The 22,609-nt window shown below is 36.4% G+C and overlaps 1 protein-coding gene across 5 annotated transcripts in view; it reads left to right on the forward strand.

Annotated features, from left to right (window-relative positions):
* Positions 1-22,609, forward strand: part of CTDP1 (CTD phosphatase subunit 1) — a 114,445-nt gene that overhangs the window by 53,825 nt on the left and 38,011 nt on the right. For all 5 annotated transcript variants that reach the window (XM_065052270.1, XM_065052269.1, XM_065052271.1 and 2 more), the window contains exon 12: positions 21,895-22,076. In XM_065052270.1, coding sequence (XP_064908342.1) covers positions 21,895-22,076 — 182 coding nt within the window. The remainder of the gene's footprint in view (positions 1-21,894; positions 22,077-22,609) is intronic.

The raw sequence follows: 22,609 nt of genomic DNA on the forward strand, positions 1-22,609 counted from the left end.
ATCACAGGACCATACAGCAAGCCAGTTCAGGGAGCTGTTTTAATCAGAAAAGATCACTGTCCAGGTTAATCTTCATCATTACCTGCTTCCTGAAGTTGCATCTACAGGAGTGTTAGTGCCAGGAGCAGGCAAAGGGTGGAAAGAGAATGGGCAGTTAAGGTAGAACTGCAGGCGTCTAGCTTTTAAGCTGCATCCTTGATATTTCTGCTGAGTTCCCTGGCAAATTCAGATAAGGCTTTTTACTAGATCAAAAGAAGTCTTTTAGCTTTAGGCACTGGGTTTTTTTCCAATGATATTAAATAGGAAATACAAGCATTTGTATATACTGTTTCTGTGGACATAACAAGCAATAAGTAACTCCTTTGCACTTAACGTTGAAAGGAAGTCTTAGTTTTCTTTTCAGAAAATCTCTGAAAAGGCCGCACAGCTCCAGGCAATATAGAATTTGTAGTTTATGCATGGAAGAGTTTTCTTAGAAGAATCAAGATGGAAGCCAATAAAGAAAATTTAATTATTATTTATTCCCAAATTGAATCCTGTTCCATATTTAAGCTATTTAAACATATGCTTGTCACTTTTCCTGGTAAAAAAGCAGTATCTGTTCCAATATTGCATGGGCGAGAACTGCCACGGATAGGCATCTCTACTAAAATTTAATTGTACATGGATTTTTATCTTCTTTCATTTTTGTTGTAGTTGTGTTATGGATACCAAATAAGTCAAAGGAAATGAAAAGCATCCCAGCTATTAGGTTGCAGTTTAAGGTCACTTAGCCTTTTGTATTTTTTTCAGAGCCAAAGATCCAGGGAGACCACATCCAATGGCAGCTGCTTTTCCCTCTGACATGAGGGACTATTTGAACTTTAGGAAAGTGCAGGAACAAGAGTATTCAGTGTAATAGGATTGCTGTTCAAAGGGAAATTGCCAAATTGGAGTAAATGCATGAGGAATGGATCTCTACTTGGAAAATCTACAGCCTGCTAATGCTGCTGCCTCACAGTTGAGAGAACATTTCCCCCCCCACGACCCCCTTTCTTTTCTGTGCTAGCTAGACACAGTTACTTTGCAACTGGTTGCTGCTGTTTGTCTCTGCTATGGAATGATGAAAGAAAGCAGGATTAGATGCTGACAGTTAAATTAGCTTGTTCATAGTAATTTTTAAAGGCCTGGATACATTTTTATTTCTGAATAACCTGTTACTTGATATGTAACCTGGAAATGATTACTCCATAGATAAGCTGTTTATATCGGATTGTGTCTAGTATGTGGTAAACTTGATGCTGTGTTGCTGGTTTCACCAAAGTGCAAGGATTGAAAAACATCTTTAAAGAGAAGGTTCCCAAACAATTGAATGCAGTCAATAATAACTAACTAGAAGTGTGTCTTGTCCATAATACCTGTTCCAGGATGACTTTGATTTTTCTCGAAACATGGAAGGTATCTACCTTTCCTTTCCTTGACTGTGTTGGAAAGTAGCTGTTGCAGAAGTCTGTCCTGGGCTGTCTGCAGGTCGTCTTATTCCCCATTACAGCAGGGGTCCAGTTGCCCACCTGCTTACCGTAGGGCAGGTACAGGACCCTTCGTTATGTGCTTTTGGTGTGATTGCATGGAGTCCTTTCCCTGGGCTAGGTAGAAGTTGCTGAGTACGGTGTTGTGCAGATCTGTTGTAGTTTACTGACAAAATCCAGAAAGTGGAATTCAGGCTTCAAATTACTCTGCTTCCAGAAATAAGATTTGTTAGCTAAAGCAAGTTGCGCAAAGGAAGGTCATGGCATACAAATCATGTGAAAACATACGTGTCTTTTCATTCATAATTGATTATCTCAGTACAGGGTGATATGCAGTTACTCATGGTTCACCTTGTGAGGATATTTCTTCAGATTTCATTGAGAGCCACTTCTGTGAACTCATAGCATATTGATTCCTTTCTGCACTGATAACAATTATGTATGTGTTCAAAGAAGGCCGGCAAAAATGGTCTATGATAAATATTTAAGGAATTCTGTTAGTCTTGCTGATTTAGAAATTATTTTATTTAATTTAAGCTATTGTTAATTCCTTTTTATTATGGGTTGTTTTCTTTGGAATTTGTATTGCTAAATGATACCTGGAGAGAACATTATACAAGTTGATCTGATATTAACACTCATGTCCTATGTGCTATAAATAAGCTGTGTTTCTTTTACATTGCTTCCTGATGGACCTTGACTTTAATTTTATGTAAAATTTATTCTTTCCTCATGGGTATGTGTTGCAGACCTAAAAGGTGGGGTTTATTTAATTTTGGTTTTTTGGTTTTTTTTTAGGCCCGTGCATTGTGATAACTTCTTTTAAAAAATATTTAATTGAGTCAGCTTTATATAATCTTGAAGATTTTTCCATTTCATAATCAGTATCTCTTTCATAATTAGGTCGACATTCTTGTGTATGATAAATCACTTGTCCATGAGATAAGTAAGCCAGGTCAACTTTTCATTCCTCTTTTCCTTTTGGCTACAAGTTATTATCTCGTCTGTTCCTTTAAGAGCTATGGCTGGCAGTACAGTTCCTTTATTTTATTTCTCACGTGCTTTCTAATTCACCAGTCCATGTAAATTGTAGAAATGCATAGAAAGATTCCTTATAAATTACCAGTGACAAAGGAAAAATGAATGACCCTCTTTTTTCTATTTTGTTTTCTTCCTCCTGTGAATTATGATTCTGTGCTGAGCTCAAGATCCTGTTCTCTCTTGCTCATATGTAGGCTGCTGCCACATCCACAGTAGACTGGAAGCAGTGGTAGAAGACAGACATCTATAGGTACTTGTATCTGTCACTGTCAACTCTTGCGGGACCAGGCTTAGTCAGATATCCAGTATGGGCTGGATATGGGCTTCACTGATGTTCAAAAAGGAACTTCCAGTAAGGCACTAAGATTTCGGTAAGATTTAAGTAAGTTCAGTAAGGCAGAAAGACTTGTATTTTGCAGTGCCTTCTCATCCAAGATGGCCTGGGATTACTAATGACTTGCAATAGCTGTGCACATATAGTCTATTAGTTGTATGAACCTTATGCTTTTGCATTTGTTACCGTAGTTTTGTCATGACGTTTGAGAGTAACATTTGTATCTTACCGAGTGTCATCATCCCTATATATTTTCCTGGTTTAAATTCCTCTCTGTTTGGGACTTGGGAAAGGGGAAGAGAGGGAGTGAATCTGATACCAGTCAGACCTCTAGCTTTCTCATCTCTCACTTCAGTTAGTGGAGCTGCAATTATTCCTACCATCTGGCTGGATATGTACTTAGCAGCTGCAAAGTGACCACATCGCAAAGGTATGTTCTGTGCATCAGTGCATTTAAGTATACAGATTTTTCTTGAGTGGGAATTGCCTAATGAACTACTTTTGCATCAAAATGGTTCCATTGATATGGTTCATATTCTGCTTATTTTTTTCCTTTAAACTAAGTTGGAATTTATGTGCCATATATAAAGACTGAAACAACATCATTTTATTCTTACGTAAGGACACTGTCACTCTGCATTTTGCTTTAATTTAAGCACATTTATTCCTTAACTTCTGTTTTGTATTTTAAGTTAGTGGCTATACCAAGCAGTGAGTTAAGAGGTAGAGTTTTTCTCCTTCAGTTTAGTGAAGACTATTATCTCAATAAGTGGTTAGTCTCTTGGTTAGTTTAAAAATAGTAATTTAATGCAGAGATTGTGGTATCTAGTGCAAAATAATAGCTGTGTGGGACTCACTTGGACACTGCATTGCACATTAACAGTTCCTTGAATTTCCACAACTACGTTTCTCATACAAAACTTCTTGTGTGACACCTAAATATGTAGCATGTTGCAAATTGTGCAGATGCTAAATTTAGTTAGCAGTCTGTACTTATAAACTGTAGCCTTTTTTTAAAGAATGAGCCTGTGTGTACACTTGCTGTTGTCAGTGATCATCATCCAGGCACCTTGGCCCCTGGAAGTTGCGAGTTCTGCTTTCCAGTTATTAGACTGCTTCTGCTTGAACTTTAAAAAAATTTCCTGAGGTAAATATTGGTGAAAGTATACATATGGGGAAGTATCAAAGGTAAATGCACTATTCTTCATCAAAAACATACAAGACAGAGGCCATATGAAGACAATTTGCCAAAACAGCTTGTGGCTTAAGCAGACTTAAAGATGCACAGACTGGGTGGCTGAGGTCTGTGGTGGGCTTCCGTGCTTCCCAGTGCTGGTTCCTCACCAACAACCTCCCTTCACCTTCCTTCACACACCAGTTCCCATGTTCCCTTCAGCCTCTGGCTGGCTTTTCCCACACAGAAGAGTGGGTAGCATGGAAGCTGGAGACACTCCAGTCTTCCAGCCTTGTCAGCTTTTCACTTTGTGTGGAGCTCTTATTACCCAGTGGCTTACTCCATCAAGACTAAATGTGTTGCTTGGCGCCTTCTACTCTGAGATTAGGGTTCTGCTGGAAAATGGTGAGACTGTGGTGCTAGGAATCAGGGTGCTGGTTTATCTACATGGAGTGTTTGTTGTGGTATGGTGGCTGGCTGATGCACCAAGAAGTGTTACTTTGTTTTGTAATGAATGTAGCCTGAAGCTGTTGTAAAACAAGGCAAGTATTTTTACTGCTTTCCACCATTTAAGATTTTTACATTCACCCATCTCTAATATGGTTAAATAACACAGAAGTAATTCAACGTTAAATATTATCATGTTAAAGTGATTATTTCACCCATATCACACCTATTTAGTAGAGAAAACTGAGTAAAATTATCCAGTACTGTTTTTAATAGTTTGGCAATGAGAATCAGCAGTGTAGAATTAAGAGATCGGTATAGTGGGATGAAGAGAGGAAAGAAGAGCACTTAAAGGAAGCTGGATATCAGTCACTTGTTTCTGCCTTTGTTTTGCTTTGGAGAATTCATTTTCCACTGAAAAACTGAAACGATTTTTAAAAGTAGCAATGCATTTCTATTTATTTTTTTATTATAGAAGACATAAACATATTAAAAAAATTGGTTGGTCATGTTTAAGTTGACACTGTTATTCAGGTAACTGTAAGAACACTAAAATAAACGTAGTGTAGATAAGGCTAGTGAAAATGGAATATCAACATGTGAATCATGTATTTTCCTTTCTTTTAGTCTGATATTTATCTGCACATCATCAATTTCTGCACTAATTGTGTAGATCTGGTTATCTGCTAGTTTTTTTAACAGGGCATCATGGTATAACATTGCTCTAGCACCTTTTTTAAGTGTTTCTAAAGAGCTTTTTTTATGTAATATCACATTTTACAAGGAGACAACAGATAACCAAAATAGGAGAAGGATTTTTATCTAATTTGGTATTATCACAAGTAGGCAATTGATTTTTGGATGGCTTCAGTTTTCATACACAGGTTGCTTAGAAAACCTTAAGCACAGTTTCTGGTGTACTTGGACATCTTATTTTCATTGTAGAGGTATTTTATGAATTTATCTGCCGTGAGGAAATATAGGAAACACATTGGAACCTTTCAGCATTCATATAGCACACTGTATAACTATTTGCATTTTCTAATAAAAGTGGAAACTACCTATCATATGTAAGGATTAGTTTGAATGCACTCATGACAAGTTGTTAATTAAAAGGTGATGATATTAATGGAGTCTTGTGCAAAATGAAAATAATCAGTCATATTCTTGGCTGTTCAGGGTATTGTTATGAGAAAATACAAGAAAATGTACGATTGAGACTAATTCACTTTTACTTTGCCTAGGTATTTTAAGAGGTAATTTAATCATGAGATAAGTACAAATGGTTGTGCTACAGTAGATATTATTAATGGGCTGTACCAAAGGGACATTGACTAAAGAAGCAACCATGCTTGCTTCAGAGCTGACCTCTTTTTGAGGAGTTTGATAACATTTATAGTCATAAAATTGACAGCCTGAGTTTTGTCTGTTTCCCTGTTTTATTCTGTTGACTGGTTATCAAAGATTGATTTGATTTACTTATCAACAAAGATGTTTCTGCCATCTTACATGTTCTTCATACTTTTCTGTTGCAATCAACAGTTGATTCAGATCCTCTGCCTCTGTGTTTCATTGTAAGTAATCACAGCTTTTTTAGAGGATTTTCTTATAAGTTACTGAGAAAAGTAGCTTCTTTTTTACATGTTGCTATCATTCTGCGTTGCGCAGAGTAAAAATTAGTACGTAAATAAGATTAAATCTGAGCTTTATGTTTGTTTCTGCAGGTATGAACAACTTATTTGGCTTTAAAGTATACCTGGGTATATAGCAAATGCATGATTCTAATGTATTATGTATGAAATGGAAAGTAGGTCTATAAAGCTTCCACCTCTAGAATGTATGTACAAGGTGTTAAAGTCAAGGTTGGTTGTTCCTTGGGGAAGAAGGCATCTCCATACATTCTGTTTGGTGTTCCTATGAATGCTGATAGTACATTATATATCTGCAGCCTTCTCTGCTTGGCCTTAGTAAAGAGAAGTTGTAAGCTGCTTCCAGCAGTTTGCTCACTAAAAATGGGGCAAAGCTTCCTTAAATAGAGTTCAATAATCTCATTTTAACATATGTGTCTACCTCCATATTTTAAATCAAATGCAGCTAGGCTGTCAACACTGTCAACAGTTAAGAATGAGTTGCCTGAGTCATGTTAAACAATTTGCAAGCTGATCCCCAATGTAATTCTGAGCAGCTGCATATAGGGCCTGATTGAGTCTCATGACAAGTCTAACATGTTTTTTACATTTAAATTCAAGCTGTTATTATCTATGAGTGATATTTAAAAGTGTCTTCTTAAGTCCTGGCCTAAGTCTGAACTGTTTCTTCATAACTAGGTTTTTTTTAAATTTTATCAGGATACTCTGGTACTTGTATTTCAATGTAAGAATAAATATAGCTATGCAATTATAGCATAATGTGTGTGAAGTGGAAGCGCTATGGAGAATCTTTGCAAACTTGCATAGTGCTGATCTGCTATAATTACTTACACAATTAATTTGTGTTTGGAATTCTGAGGCTAAAAAAAACTGAAGTCAGTTTTGGTGACGTAAAGGCCAGCTTATTTAGAAATTCAACGTTGAATGACAGTTTGTACCATTACCCTTTAATTAGCTTTTCTTGGTCAGTTATAATCAGATGACTTATTTTAAAATAATTGAAATTATGCATAATTGCAATTGCTCACTTTTAAGACATCTTTGAGATAAAGTATCTTTCCTTTGATAGTCTTCATCTTTATCAGGTACAAGCTTCAGAGAGCACTAAATGGAGCCACTCAGCTCTGCCTCTGTGTGATAGTCTTGCAGCTGTAAGTGTTCTGGCTCCTGTGTCAGCATCATCAAGAATGCTTCCATTGCATGTACAACTCGAACAGAGATTATGAAAAGCTGCAGAACTAGAGCCCCCTACTGATGTAAAAAAATTCCCTGCTGCAGTGCAGTCAGAAAATGAATAATTACCTGGATGGCATGCTGCTATAACTTTTTTGTGACTACAGCAGTGGTATTAATTTTAGATTTTTGAGGGAATGTCGTTGTTACTCTATATTGTAATGTTTTTTGTATATGAGCTTGCGCATTCTGTTTGCCAGGAGTCCCAGTCAGCTGTAGACAATATTCTCTGTTGTTCCTTATAGCAAATATGATGATACCACTTCCTCTGAGATGAACACAGACAGCTGCCTATCTCAGATATTTTAGTGCTCCAACATCAAACTTGCTTCATCACAGAGGTATTGAGGATTGAACATAGCTGGCATACCGTGACACAGAGATCATATCAGAACCTGTGTAGTATTTATCACCTTAATATTGAGCTGGTTGTACAAACTGACTACTCTTCAGCTGCTGGGCTTATCTTTCACTGTGCTTTGGATTGTTGTCTTTTTTCTTAACTTATTCCATGTCTAATTCCAGCTATTGAGTGGGCTAGCTATGCTCATAATTCTTCACTGTTTCACTTTAAAGCTGTACACTTGATTGTACAGAGTCTTTTCACAGTCCCATTGCCCAGTGCAGCAGAAATTATTTCAAAACTGACCTGTCTTCACTGTCATCTTTAAGCTTCTAGTAAAGCCAATTCAGAAATAGTTCTCCCCAGTGCTCATTATTTGAGATGGCTATGTGTTAGCTTGAACACACTGAAAAATGTCTCTTGGCTCTTGTGATTAATGAGACCAAGCTGATCAGGCTTACTGAAGAGGGAGATTGGTTGTCAACCAAGCAATGCTTCACAAAGCCAGCTGATGTCTGGCAAAGCTAATGCTAAACTTAAGCTAAAATTGGTAAGTCATGGCAGATCCAAGCTAGCTCTGCGTACAGCTAGCTTGGATCAGGGTGAGTTAACTGGCTTGTTCATAGTATGTGTGAATAAATCTATAGTAAACAAAGAATATCTGTGTTTATATAGCAGTGATTTTTAGGTAGGAAGCCCTACTGTATTCCAGTTGCTCTCTACACAGCAGTAGTTTAAGTTCCTTTGCAGTTGTGATACCTGCAGAAAACCTGCACTTGCAGATGAAAGCAGAATTTTGCCTGTCTTTTGCTCTCACCTTAGCATTTTCAATTTCCCTTAGTGGATTATGGCTTCTGAGCATCTTTATATGATGCTGAACAGGAAGTTCAGAAATAGAACCTTTGAAATGGAAAAAAACCCTCATTTTTCTCCAAAATATGTATTTAGTGATGAGTATTCAGTTTCTTGAAGTGAGAGATGTTAACCTTGGGATGGTAAAACCTAGGATTCATTGTGAGAAAGCTTTGAAACAGTTGAGATGCAAAAAAATAGGGATTTTTGTCTGCATGCTGTGTTTACCTGAAACTTTTTGTTTACACTTGTATTTATCTCCTTTTTGGGATGAGGATTATTTGGATTCTGCTATATATTGGAGTAAAGTCCATAGTTGTGATTGTTATTCTACGAAAACAATAGTTTCTGATCATTACACTGTTCAGTAACAGGCTGCATTTTTGGTTGCAGCATTTCAGAAGTTCAGTGTTTGTCTCTGATTTGAACCACATTAGAATCTCAAATGTAATCTAAATAATCTGTAATTCAGATTGAATTGATTGGAAATTAGTTCAAATCAAGCTCCTTCCCACTCTTGGATTTCATACTTTAATGGAATAACCAAATGGATTAAGCCCTAAATGGTTCTCTGAATTTAAGTATAATGTGCTAAGTGTACTTGCAGGTTGGCTATAGCATTAACTAATGCCTTTGGGGATGGCTTGAAAGAGAACATGTAGATAAGTATCCTGGTACTTTTTTCAGAAAAGCTGGTATTTTCTGTTTTGAAGTGAAGGCTGCAAAAACCTGTATCACATTTCATTTTTTTAACGGGGATTTTTTATAGACTTGTTTTGTCAGTTCAGTAGATGTTACCAGATAAACTGATGAGTATGTAAAGAGAAGTATCAACTATCCCATTCCCTTTTTAAAAACAATTGGACAGACAACAAGCTGGATTAATGGAGGAAACCTGCCCAGATCTGTTCAAAGCTGCCTCTGTATGACAAGAAACATGCTATCAACTGGGCCAGAGTGGGAGTAAGTTTTAGCAATAGATTATATTTCATCCTAGTCTTTGTTGTAAAGAAATCTCATTGCTTTTTTAGGTTTGGGCAATCAATATGCTATTCTCTATAAAATGCTCGTGAAGGTAGATACTGTAGTGGACATGTTCAGTATCAATGGATTTTTTTTCATTTTTGTTTGCGCTTTCAACTGGAACTTCACAAGAGCAGATGCTGTCAATGGCACTTGTACATATTTTGATGATCAAAGAATTGTTGTAAAATGAAGCTTATGTCCAAACAACTTGTTTTGAGGACATGATTGGAAGCAATGCAAGTAGACTAAATATTTTTTATGTTAAGTGATTTGTACTCAAACTTCTTTTTTCTTAATAACATAAATAGTATAAAACAAGATTAGACTCAGAAATTGTAGAATTCCTTGATACTAGCATACTGATAACATGCTGCCCTAAGCACTTAATTAGCATCTTACTACAGATATCTCCCCTTGGCAGTGAAATGTGTCAGAGAAGATCACTCAGAGCCTGGGCACTGTGCCTTCTCAAATTGTCATGTGTCATTTTTAATAGTATGTTAAAATTTCTAACTTAATATGTCAATGGTATCTTGTGTGATAGTATTTAAACACCTTTTGCAAGTGTTCTTTCATTAACAAATTAGATTGATTATGTTACTAAAAACAACCCTTGATCACTAGACTGTTGGTGCATGTCTCTTGCTAAATCTCTAGGAATAACAGGAAAGTTATGACTTCTGACAAAACTGTGCCTCGGTTAACAGCCAAACTGATTGCAGAGATTTGCAAAATGTTAACACAAAGCTGCTTCTTGCTGCATATCAGCAGAATATTCTTTATTTGAAGTAGGAAGAATGGCTTTGAGAACAAAAAGTGTCAAGATATTGACCCATTTTAAAACAAGGTTGAGCAGTACAACTATAAACTTACAACTTTTTCACCTGTTTGCTATAAAGATGTACAAGGTGGGATCTATACTGATACGTTTGTGCAGCAGACTGAAATCCCTGACGTGTCTACCTGTGTTACCTATTATTTATTTAACAGGTATGGATACTTCTAGTCTTTACCAGGCCTCTTTGTTGGCTAGGAAAAGATTCCATTGATGTTAGTCTTCATTTTGCACACCTGAAAGATAATTTCTGTTGATTAAAGTTCATTGAAGGTCTGTTTGTATAAGATTTTTCTCCTTGCTCCTTTCACTTTGCTCTGAGTTTATGTACACTAGTATTCGATCTGTATAGCATCAACAGACTCTCTAGGTTTTCCAGTCCCTGGATATTTAGGTAGTGTTTATCTCTGCAAGAAGAGTGTAACAGAATTTGAGTATGACAGACTACTATCTGTAGATTCACTCACGAGCTCATTCCTTTAAGATGGTTTGCCTAAGGTGAAATCAGAACATTTACTGAAGTGTGGCACTTAAACCTGGGCATGCAGCTTGGGTTTCTGCTCCACTGCAGGTTTTTCTGGTTTTGTTTTTTAAAACTTGCAGGTTTGGAAAAACTTGAAAGATTGCCCGGTGACACAGATTTTACTATCCATAAGAAGAATCTGCCAGTAGTGCTAGTGAGCTGCAATAGTAGCGGATGGTTTGGTTCGTCAGTTTATGAAATTCTATATTGGCCATAAAAGAGCATATGATAATACGTACAACTTAAAACTTACAAGTCATAGTTCCTTTTCTTGTTGCAGACTTCCAGTATCCAGCTTGTGGTTACACATTTAATAGAGATGCTTCTTCCAGAGTTCAGTGATTTGTTCATGCTGTCATGTACTGTTATGGCATGGGTGCTTGTGTAGACATAAAATGAGGTAGGACAGGGAACTAGTGTAGCTAAGCAGTAACTGAGCTCAAGAAGGTGTTTGGAGGTAATTAAGCTGTTACTGAGATGTTGCTAATTGAGCAATTAGAGAGTTCTGTTGCATGTAGTCCAGTTTAGCATGAGGATGCTGAAGGTGCCAGTTCTTCTTCCGTCTCGCTTTGCTCGTCTTGCAAGACCAGGAAGCCTCTGTAGTTAAATTTAAATCTACCACCTGTTTGTTCAAGGTGTACTCATTTATGTTTCTGCTTAATGCTCAGTAGTGTTATGCAGGGGAGAGAAAAAACTTTGGGTAAATCTAACTAAACACCTCGTCCCTTTTGGTGCTTAGTTTTTGTCCTGTGATTTCAATGTTCTTACTCTGGCTCTCTGAGAAAAGGCAAATTAGAAGTTTTAGATTTTTGAAAATAAAGCCGAACTCCAGTGTGCTACTTTTGCTTATTTTTTTAAAATTAATAGTCTTGCTATTTTTTATTTCAAATGTCATTAAAGTATCGGCTCTCCAGAGGTCAGCAATGAATGTTCTATTAAGTTTAATGGTTGATTTGTTGTCCTAGTAGAAAGAAATGTGCAATATTAAAACACACTCCTGCTTAGAGCCCACCAAGATCCAAACTAGTGTTTTCCCTTAAAAATATGCACAGTTTCAAACACATGGCAGCTCACTTAGTGATGATGAGTTCAGCAGCTTTCAACAACTGCAAGAAGACAGAGGTGGCAAGGCAAGAGGCAGCAGACACAAATTGCAACATGCTTTACTTTGTATATAAGGGAAAGTCTTTTCATCTTGAGGGTGATCAAGCCTTGGACCAGTGGTCAAGGATCTGCATATTTCATTGAATAGAATTTGGATACTCAAAACTCTCCTGGACAAAGCCCGGAGTAACCTGATACAACTAGACTGGCTTCAAGCAGGGAGCTGGACTTGTCTTTCCGAGGTCACTTCCAACCTAAGTTACTCTGTGATTCTTGGTGTTTACAGACTAACAAACTCTCAGATGTCCCATAAGTTGTTTGTCTTTTTTTTAAATAGGTGTGGTAAGTGAAATAGAAAAAGCAAGATTAATGTTTTACTTAATGGAAATGCTCAAATGGTGTCCATTTCCTTCAAGCTTGCAGTATTGAGCACGTTTACTAGTCAGATCCTCTGATTTCAGTAGGGAAACCAATGCTGAAGAATATGCAGTTCGTGACTAAGTATTTAAATGAGTAGCCTTTTTTCCAACCAGCTTTACTTTAATTGTTTCAGCAGAACGCATTTTAATTTAAATTTAGTGATCCCAGACATGAAGGCCAATCTCTACATGAATTATATGTGAAATAAATCTCATAAATGCTTTTTTCCTTACATTTGGTAATATTCCTTAAACGGTTTACAGCTATTTTTTTCTACTCTTTCTACATAGATTTATTAGCACTGCCAGACTTTTTAACCTGAAGCATGCCTTTATCAAAAACAGGATAGTACAGACAGTTTTCAGGCTATGGAGATTTAAGTAGAGGAAACAATACCTTTTTTTTTTTTTTTTTTTTCTCTTTCAAGTGATGAACAGTACTAGGTTTTGTTACACTTCTGTAATAAATTTAGACTCGAAATTAACTTGAATAACACAAATTTATTCCCGATGGATTTCAACGCAATAAGCAAAGACAGCGCTGGGCGGCCATGAGGTTGGCTTCTCCAATGGCGCGCCGGAAAAACTTCTTTCAGCCTTTTTATAGGGTCCCGGGTTCGTTGCTCAGAATGCCACGTCACTTGTTCTTTCTGCGAACGTGTCCTCTGTTGTCAGGCAGTTAATTTCCTGTCTTCTCACCTACCCCTGCCCCCCTCCCACCTTTAGAGGATCGAACATTTAAGGCAATTGCATAACAAAGGGCAGGGGCTTCACATGTTGCACAATAACCCCTGAGCGTTTCCTTTTAAGAAGTGTTAATGAACAAACATCTCTAACTCAATAACCCCTGAGCGTTTCCTTTTAAGAAGCTTTAATGAACAAACATCTCTAACTCTTAGAATTGTTTATTACACTTCTGATTTCACTGATTCACCACCTGCTCAGATGAGCCAGTAGTAATTGTGATAAAGAACAGTGAAATCTGCATATGAAGTGCTTGAGACAAAGGGGTGTTGAAGCATGTGCATAAATGCATTATGTGACTCTCAAAATCAAGTCAGAAATTTGAAAGGAAAAAATGCTCTAATACCAAAGAAAGAAAATAGATGAAACAGGACTTAAAAGGCAAGTTCTTCTGAGGTTACTATGAAGAAATGGGACTGAGTTATATCGCACATTGTCACTTAAATTTCATGTTCTGAGGGATGACTTAACCTACTTCAGACAGTTTATCCTCCCAATGACCTCGTTGGAGAAGGAAATGTTTTGTTTCAGAGTGACTTAAATCCAGCCTAAGTCTCTTAATACAGACTTTGTAGGAAAGTTCAATTGTTCACATATATTATGTCATAATATCATATCTCAGAGTATGTTAAAAAGCTTGCTAGCTAGCTTTTTTTAAGACATGAGTTGTAATGTCTTGCTCCTTAGATAACTGTTCATAAGCATTCAGGTTGTAAGAATATACCTAAAAGTCTATTCAGTTCATTGAGGGGGGGAAAAAAAAAGTGAAATGAAAAGGTTTTGTGTATAGAGGCAAAACTTAAAATCAAAGATAAGTTAAAACTTACTGGATTAGCCACCATGTTTAGAAATAAATTTCTTGATGTCAAACTATGTGGATTCTTTTCTATCTAGTAAGAAATGGCCCAATAGCCGCTTACAGAAATGGAAGTTAGAATAAATTAATATTGTTGGCTCATTTCAACCAAGCTTATTAATAATGAACTCAGAAATATGGGGAAGAGGCACCAAGAAGTGCAGAAATCCAGGCCCAAAGTCAAGTTTTTCTTCTATTAAAGGTCTTGCAGCTGAGCTATAGAAGTGCTGCAGAGTAACCCAAGTAGTCTAGTTAGTGAGGTTTCAACTGATGGCTCCTGGCATGCTTGCTGTGGTCACACAACTAAGCTTGAAGTGGAGGAAAGGGTCTTGCTCGACCCTTTGCCCCGTCTGCCTTTGTTTAATAGTACTTAGCTGTTGATGACTTGTTAAAGTAATACAAGGCAAACCATGAAACAATGTTACAAAACTAAGCTGTACAGCACAGCAGAGTGGAACAATGGTACTCCACTGAAAGCCTGTTTGCTGCCTCCCCTAGTGTCAGCGGAGGCCCCAGGACAGGCCTCTTCCCACTACTGGCTATTTGTCTTGCCTCAAGCCAGAACTTTTCGTAAGTAACAGTCAGTGACAAAATAAACCCATAGTTTTTTCTTTGAAGAGTAGTTATAGATCATCCTCACTTGCTGGACTTTAACTCATGTTGTCAGAGCTTTTTCTGGAATTTTGGCATGGATATTTCCAGCAGTCTACATTGAAGAATCATTGTATTGAACTGCTAGGGAGCTTGTATTTCTCTTGAGTTATTGTTTTAGAAATGCTGCAATCAAAGAAACAGGGCTTCACCCTTGCTGCCTCTGGTAGGCTCAGGCTGTTCTTCCTCTCCATCCTAGTCATAAGCTGATGTGCAGTCAAGGCAGAGCTGAAGTGCTTTTCTTGTTTTTTCATTGATTCCCATCAAATCTATCCTGCTGGATAACTGAACAGCTGTATTCTGGCCATAGGTATTGTGGTGATTTTAATTCTATTCTCTGACTTCACCATTTAAAAAAATACAATGGAGATTTACATGGCTATTACTCTTTAAGGAACTTTTTGGCAGAAGATTTCTTTTGAAAACAGAATAAAGGAGAGGAAGATTAGAGATATAGATGGCTTTTTAATTGGATAAAGCCATAGCTTCCAGGCTCCAGCTTACTGACTCTGGATGACTTTGGAGAAGTCGTATTATCTGCCTTGAAACATTTTCTCTTTGGAGACTTTCAACTGAAAGCTCATTCTGTATTTTAGAGTTAGTAACTTTTAGTCCATGCGAATTTATACTTCAAATATTGGTAGCTAGGAATGGGCTTTTTCTCTCCAACATCATGAAGTGCTACTGATGAAATTGAGGAAAGCAATTTTCATTATACTGAATAATAATACTAATGTTTTAGAGGGTCTGCCTAGAATCCTTAAGTCAGCACTCGAGACACCCTAATTACCAAGGAAAGACTTGATCTCACATTTCTTTTAGCTCTTTCAAGTATTTGTCCTAAAGATCTCAGGAACGTTAACTGAGTTTTTACTCAAATCTAGGCATTGCTTTCTAGATGGGAAATCCAAAGATATTCAGAACTTCTATATGACAATTTTTGAAGAATTAACAGCCTCACTTGATCATAAGCAATGATAGCGTTGTTAGTGTTGTGTTTTAATAACACTATCGGTATATAATCTCTACGTGACATTTTATTTCATTTCTAGTCTAAGTAGCTTTCTCACATTATTACTTTTCATCCTGAAACTGGTACATCTTTACCAGAGGCTGATAATGTTTCTGTGTGCAATTCAATAACAGTTGATAAGCAGAATTCCAGAGCACGAGTGCCAGGAATCAGATGTTACAGGCTTGGTTTTGCCCTTATTGAAGAGGCTTGACTTCTAATATAACTCAAATCTGTTCACTGTCTAAACTGAAAAAAGCTATCCATGGATAGTGCCCCTTCAGAGGAACAAGGCAATCACCCTGCACTCAAAAATATACTGTAAGATGTGAAGAAAAGCAAAGTGTACTTTCAGTAATACAATTTGAGAATGAAGATCTCTTATTCTGGGACTTCTGCTGCTGAGGAACAAAGTAGTAATGTCTTTGATTATTTAATTAATGCTGTTTCATTACAAAAATAAAGTAAAATGTTTTCATTATTCTTAATTGCTAATTAAGAAACTACTGATTTGAGGCAGGGTGGGTCTTTTTGCTGAAAGCTAGAGAGAAAACAAGATGTGTTTATGAATGTAAGAACAAAGAACAAGAATTATTAAATACAGTAGATGGTAAAAATATGAAGAAAAACAAGTTCCTTTATTTTGAAACTATTTGGGTGTTCTGAAAGCTGGTCATATAACCATTTTTAAGCCTTTAAAAACATATTCTACTTTGAATTTTTTCACAGTGTGAATAACTGTGGTTGTCTGTAATCAAGATAAATTCACTTGACTTCACATGTTTTTTCCTCTTTCTATGAAAGGTTTGTTAGCTTTTGGAATTTCAGTGGAACCCTGTGTTTCAGTACAACTACATTTTCTTTACCCTGGTGTTGTTATTTGTTCTTTTTTTTCCTGTTTGGGTTCACTAGAAACTGAAAATATTGTATAGGTATATTGCTGAACTCAGCCCCTTTTATCAAGGATACAATGTAGCACAAATTGGTTACCTTTAAAATACATCTAAAAACTAGTTTATTTCTGTATTGGGTAAAGACAACATTCAAAGAGACAGCCATCATAGAAGCTTTGCTCTGACAGGTTTGCTTAAATAATATGTAATCTTGCTTAACTTTTTCATATCGCTAAAATCTGTGTTATGCTGTTCAGCGCAGAACCAAGCAGGATTTGAAATCAAAGGTGATTGCCCACAGAAGTTAAATGCCTCTGCTTATGAAGACACTTTATCAATCCTGTCATGATGTCTCTTTTTCCTTGCAAAAGTGCTTTTTGCACGTGTCAAGGGGTTAAACTTTCCAAGCCAGTTGCACAAATGTCATTTCTCCTGCCCCACTCCAGATAAACCTTTCCTTGCTTAACCAAATACCTGGTGTGTGATTTCAGGAGCTTGAGGAAAGAGAGGACAAGCATTTGTGAATGTGCTATAATAACAACTTTATAAATATTATTATAGATAAGGATAGCTGTGTGCCATGTTAGTGTCAGCATCTAGGCAGCCTTGCTTGAACCTTTGAAGAACGTAACCTCTTTAAAAAACAGTTCTCATTCTTACCTTCTTTGGCCATGATACTTTGCCAGTAAAATATTCCCAGTGAACCACGATGCCATGGGACAGTGTAGGGCTTGTTTGCATGGTCAGAATCATTGCTTCCAAATTGCATGTACCTTTTGGCTGGTGTCGAATCTTCCAGGGCTGCAGCACTGTGGGGTGACCTCTTGTAACCTGGGTTACAGGAAGACGACTACACCTCCTTTAGAGTTATTGGTACTGTATTAATTCCTGCTAACCAATAGATAATGTGGAGATAGTAAAAATTAACAGTATTATTTCTGTTTATTTTGCCACTGACAGAACAGTTTTGGTTTCATACCTCTGCACTGGAAGGTTAGAAAGTTCAGTGCATAACTCCAGGAAGATGGAGCCGCCATTCTCCCTGATTTGATTTGCATTCTAATACCATCATTCACTGTAAATTTCACAGGCTCAGAAGTGCTTCTTTGATTTGTAATTTTTAATGTCACTTTTCCCATTTACTCTTTGTCTTCTCATTTTACTGCTGAGTTGAAGTTCCTGAAATACTCCACTGATTTTGCTAACATTTCATGTAAAATATATGTAAAAACTTTGCTGATCTACTAAAATGCAATAGTTTGGGACAAAGCAGAAGGGAATGCTGGAAGTGGAAATGGGTAAAGATTATAGGATCCAATGGAGAATTATGAGAGCTTTTAAAACCAAGCTCTCTGCCCTCTGGGGAAGCCTTTCATATTCCACAAACAGCATGCCTACCACTTCTGCTGGAGAAACAATGAATTACATGGAAGAGCATCTTTTGGCAGAATTGCTAATGCACTGCAATGCCATTAGGGTGTTAGAAGCATTTGGAAGTTGCCCATGTTTCAGGGACAGCTTTCTCATGCAGATATGGCTTAAGATACTTTAGAAGTAATTGAGGATAGAATTAAAAAGCACTGTATTTCATGTTCTCTGCCTGTTTGTGCACGTTTACTTGATAATTTTTAAAATACATGCTGTGTATTTACAGCCTTGAACAGTTTGTGTCCTATAGTTTTGAAATAAACTATAAAACCAAAACACTATCTCTTTAATAGCAAATAATAAATCTTCACATAAGTCATGCAAGTGCCTAGGAGGTCTGTCCCAAAATGTGTTTTGGTAAAACGAGAAAATGTCAAGCAAAACCAGCCCCAAACACTGAACTGTTTTGGTTCATAGGAACAGTTTTGAGCACACTGGGATTTCAGGTTGTCAGCAGTGTATTTAAGTATATTCAAAAAAAGGTGTGCTGCATTTAATTATTACTTATTTCAAGACTAACAGTCTATTATGTTTCAAGTAATGGAACACATACAGTTTGAGACATGTATTAAAAGAAATCAGTATCGATCATGTTTACGGTGTTGGTATGTCATCCTGACCAGAAACACAGAGTCAGACTTATTCAGCTAACTGAAAAAATGTGAAAAGAAATGCAGTGCAGCTAAAGCTAGTGACATTTGAATTGACATGTGAAACATCTGTTTGCCGTTTTTAGTCTGGTATTTGTTTGCAGAGCATCAGTTTACTCACTGGTTGGATAGAGCTGATGGTCTGCTAGCTTTTTTGTTTAATAACTACTAAGAGGGCATCATGGTCCCTGCCCCCAAACATGGCAACATTTTAAAGTATCTGTAAATAGTATGTTGAGGTGATACTGTGTTTTATATGGGATACCTGCAGTTACTGGTGTACTTGTTACTTGCTACAAACCAAGACAGTTCAGTGTTTGGGGCTGGTTTTGTTTTACATTTTCTCTTTTTACCAAAATATATTGTACATTTTAGGGTTATTTTAATGAATTTATATGTCACGGAGGGAATATAAGGTGCATATTTAAACCTCTTTGCACATTCAGATGGAAGATTATATTAGTATCTGCAAGTTCTTACTAAGATGCAATGTATTCAATATAATTTCCAATATGTGCTTAGGAGACACAGGCTTTATGCTGAAATAAGTTTGGTTTTTATCAGTGCTTGCTGTCAATACCAGTTCAGTTTTCTTCCATTGCTAACAATGAACAGTCATTTGTGGCAGTGGAAACAAACCTAAAAAACTCTTTGTAAATACTTTTTTTTTTTTCCTGTTTTTCTCTAAACCTATTCAGTCAGTTGGAGCAAAAGCGTATTTGGTCTTTTGGGAAAGACTGGCGGTGGGGCTGGGCATGGGAATGTGTATATCTTCCATGCAGAAACTGGAGTACAAAACAAAGAGCTGTCCATAAAACCTGTTATTTTTGTGGAATCTTCTGTAATTTTAGTAAAGAATTGATTCAGACCATCTACTGCTTCTAGGAGAGATTAAGTAGCTACATGTCTTGTCATGTTGCTCTCTAAGGTAGTTAGTTGCTCAGTTCTATTAAAACTTCCATTTTTAGTTGCTTGCTGGTTTAAAAACAAGGACTAAAGTTTATTCACAGTTCTGTTTTTTTTTCATATGTAGTTTACATTATTGCATATGTAAATTGGTTCTTATAAAAGTAAAGCATATTGTGATAGGTCTCTGTCACATCCATAATGATGTCCCAAAACATTACCTGTAAATTATCTTTCTAACAGAGGTTGCTCATGGCAGGCTTGTGGGTTGTTTTTTTTGTGTTTTCTCAGAGTCTTGATTCATTTGGAATGTGTAAACTCAACTTCTGTAGTAAGAACATTTTCCAGCTGATCTCATTTGTTAATAGCATCAAAGGTTTTGTATGTATTTTTAACAAAGCTTTAGGTACTTTACTGCTCATAAACAGAGAATACAGGACTGAAAATCTCATTGCTCTTTGGTCTCTATACTTTGTCTTTGTGCGTGTCTGCTGTGTTCCTCTTAAATGAGAAAAAATAGCTTTTATTAGCTACGGACTTTCTGGCTTTTATAATCAGGTGTTTAAAAGAATTGTCAGGCTTTTCATTCTCTTGCTAAATAGAACAATTTGTCATCTTCAAGAGATGAATCATTTTTCTTTTTCAATGTTAATCATTCCTGCTGTGTTATAAAAGTCTAAGTATTTTAAAGATAGGTGCTATGGTACTGTTTAAGGAGTAAACATCTCCTCACTGTATCTTATCAGTAAAATTTGGTATTAGCTGGCATTTTCTTCTGAAGTCCTATGTGTTCCATTTGTATCAATCATATAAAATCTAATGTTACAAGCAGAAGTTGAAGTTGGTACATCAGTATCTGCCTTGGTCTGAACCAGGTTGAAAGTTTCCTCTGTTCTTTAGCTTTTTAAAAAAAATTAAGTTTAGTGGTGTGTCTAGATAGATAGTTGCTGCTTAAATATGAATGTGCTTTTTTTTTTTTTACCTATTGATTTGTTCAAGTGAAGGGCTTAAATCTCACTGCCTCGATGAAAACGTAGCTTATTTTCTGTTTCTTTTGAGAATTCTGGAAGATGGAGATGGTAGTCTTTCTATTTTTTTTTTTCAGCACAATTTGCAGCTTAGTCAACAGTTAGGCAGGAATCTGTAATTTGGGTGCTTTTCTAGTTAAAGTGGTTTATAAGGGCCATCCCACATTAATTGTTTACATATGCAATCATTTTCAAAATCTGTCATGTTTCTGTGATTTCTACATGCATTTTAAATGCCCTTCCACAGAAGTGAGGCATGTTATGTTTATAATCATCCTAGTAATTCTAATATTAAATGGCAGTCCAAGCTTCAAAAGAATGCCATATTTGTGCCAAATGAAACAAAAAAAAAACCCACACATGACAATAACTAGACTGTTCACCATGTCATTTGCCTTCAGGAAAACAGAGACACTGTAGAATCTTCATGTTTTCTCATGTTTTCATCTCTTTCTGAAGGCTTATTGCTGACTCAAACAGAGTATAACCTTTTGAAGCTCAGTAGGGTAGCTCATGAGTATGACTTGCTTTTAGTGGTGGTTTGAGCAGTTCCAGACCTGTCAGAGCAAATTAGCTTGTTCTTAGGGGAGTATGAAACCCCAGGTAACTTTTCAGAAGCAAAGACCAAACAATTATTTGAAATGTGTGAATGTTTTGATAGTTTTGCCTTTATTAGTTAGCATAAGGAGACAATCTGGTTAGAGTGGGCTTCTGTACATTCTGTTCCATTCATACTGTATTATTTAGGAGTACACTTCTTTAAGGTTATGTGTTCATCAACATATACCTGTAAATATAAGCATATTAATTAACTAGAGATTTTAATATGCCCTGCCCAAGTGATTCTGTAATAGTATCAAATATGTATAATATGTGTTATTATATGTTACAATTGTATAAAACACATATCCCTTTAACTTCTAAACAGACAACACTTTTTTCATAATATAGTTGATTGTTTATAGCTGTTGATGTTGTAATAAAGTGCAAACACCTTCAGATATGACTATATCATGTATATGAGTATATGTGTATCTAAACACAGACTGAATATATTTAATTGTTAGAGCTGTTGCAGAAACTGTGGTGAAGACATTGAGGTTTAATTTGAATTTTCAAGGAGGTGTCCAAGGAAAACTGAAGCTTATTCTTAAAGATTAAGAGAAATCCAGTAATTATGGAAGACTGATATATAATAGTCTGTTGGAAGATACACTGACTGTCCACTCCTTTGGCAGGTGGATGACATCTTAGGAGAAGGAAGTGATGAAAGTGATAGTGAAAAAAAAAAGCCAGAAGAGAAAGGTGAAAAACCTCAGATGAGTGCAACAGAGACTCTAGGAATGAAAACAGACCAGAGACCTCGATCGTCGTCATCATCATCATCAAGTGAAAGAAGCTTAACAGGCAGAATACCCAGGTATGAGTTTCTCAAATGTAAAAAGAAGCATTAATGATATTTCTTTGTCTTTGTGCACAATTCGGTATGATTTTAACAAAGCGGTCTTCATGTTTTGTTAACCTCTGTATGTAGGTAACTTTTTTTTTTCATTCTGAAATCGTCATGTTTACCTCTGCAATGTTTTGGGGTTGATTTAAGGAAATGGTCATAGTAAATGTCTGAGAATCAGGATATCACCTGTTTTAAAAGAACTGAAGACCACTGAACTGCACTTATTTACAAGTAGGTTTGATGCTGAGTCAGATATAGGACCAGGGCCTCTGCAGTGTTACTTTAAGTAAAATAAAGTGTGGTTTTGGGAAGCTATGTTTTTTTTCCATCCTGAATTTTTGAGATTTTTATACGGGAAATTCATTAAAATTATGTTAAGATGTTTTTCTGCTTTAGTCTCTTAGAAAGAAATTTAACTTGCCAGTCTCTTTTGCAAAAACTATTTTAGCATCCCACCATTATTAAATGATGACTACCAACCAATTTGTGAGTAAAGTAGA

The sequence above is a fragment of the Columba livia genome, chromosome 2 (assembly GCF_036013475.1).
Source record: "Columba livia isolate bColLiv1 breed racing homer chromosome 2, bColLiv1.pat.W.v2, whole genome shotgun sequence".
In the NCBI taxonomy this organism is placed as follows: Eukaryota; Metazoa; Chordata; class Aves; order Columbiformes; family Columbidae; genus Columba; species Columba livia.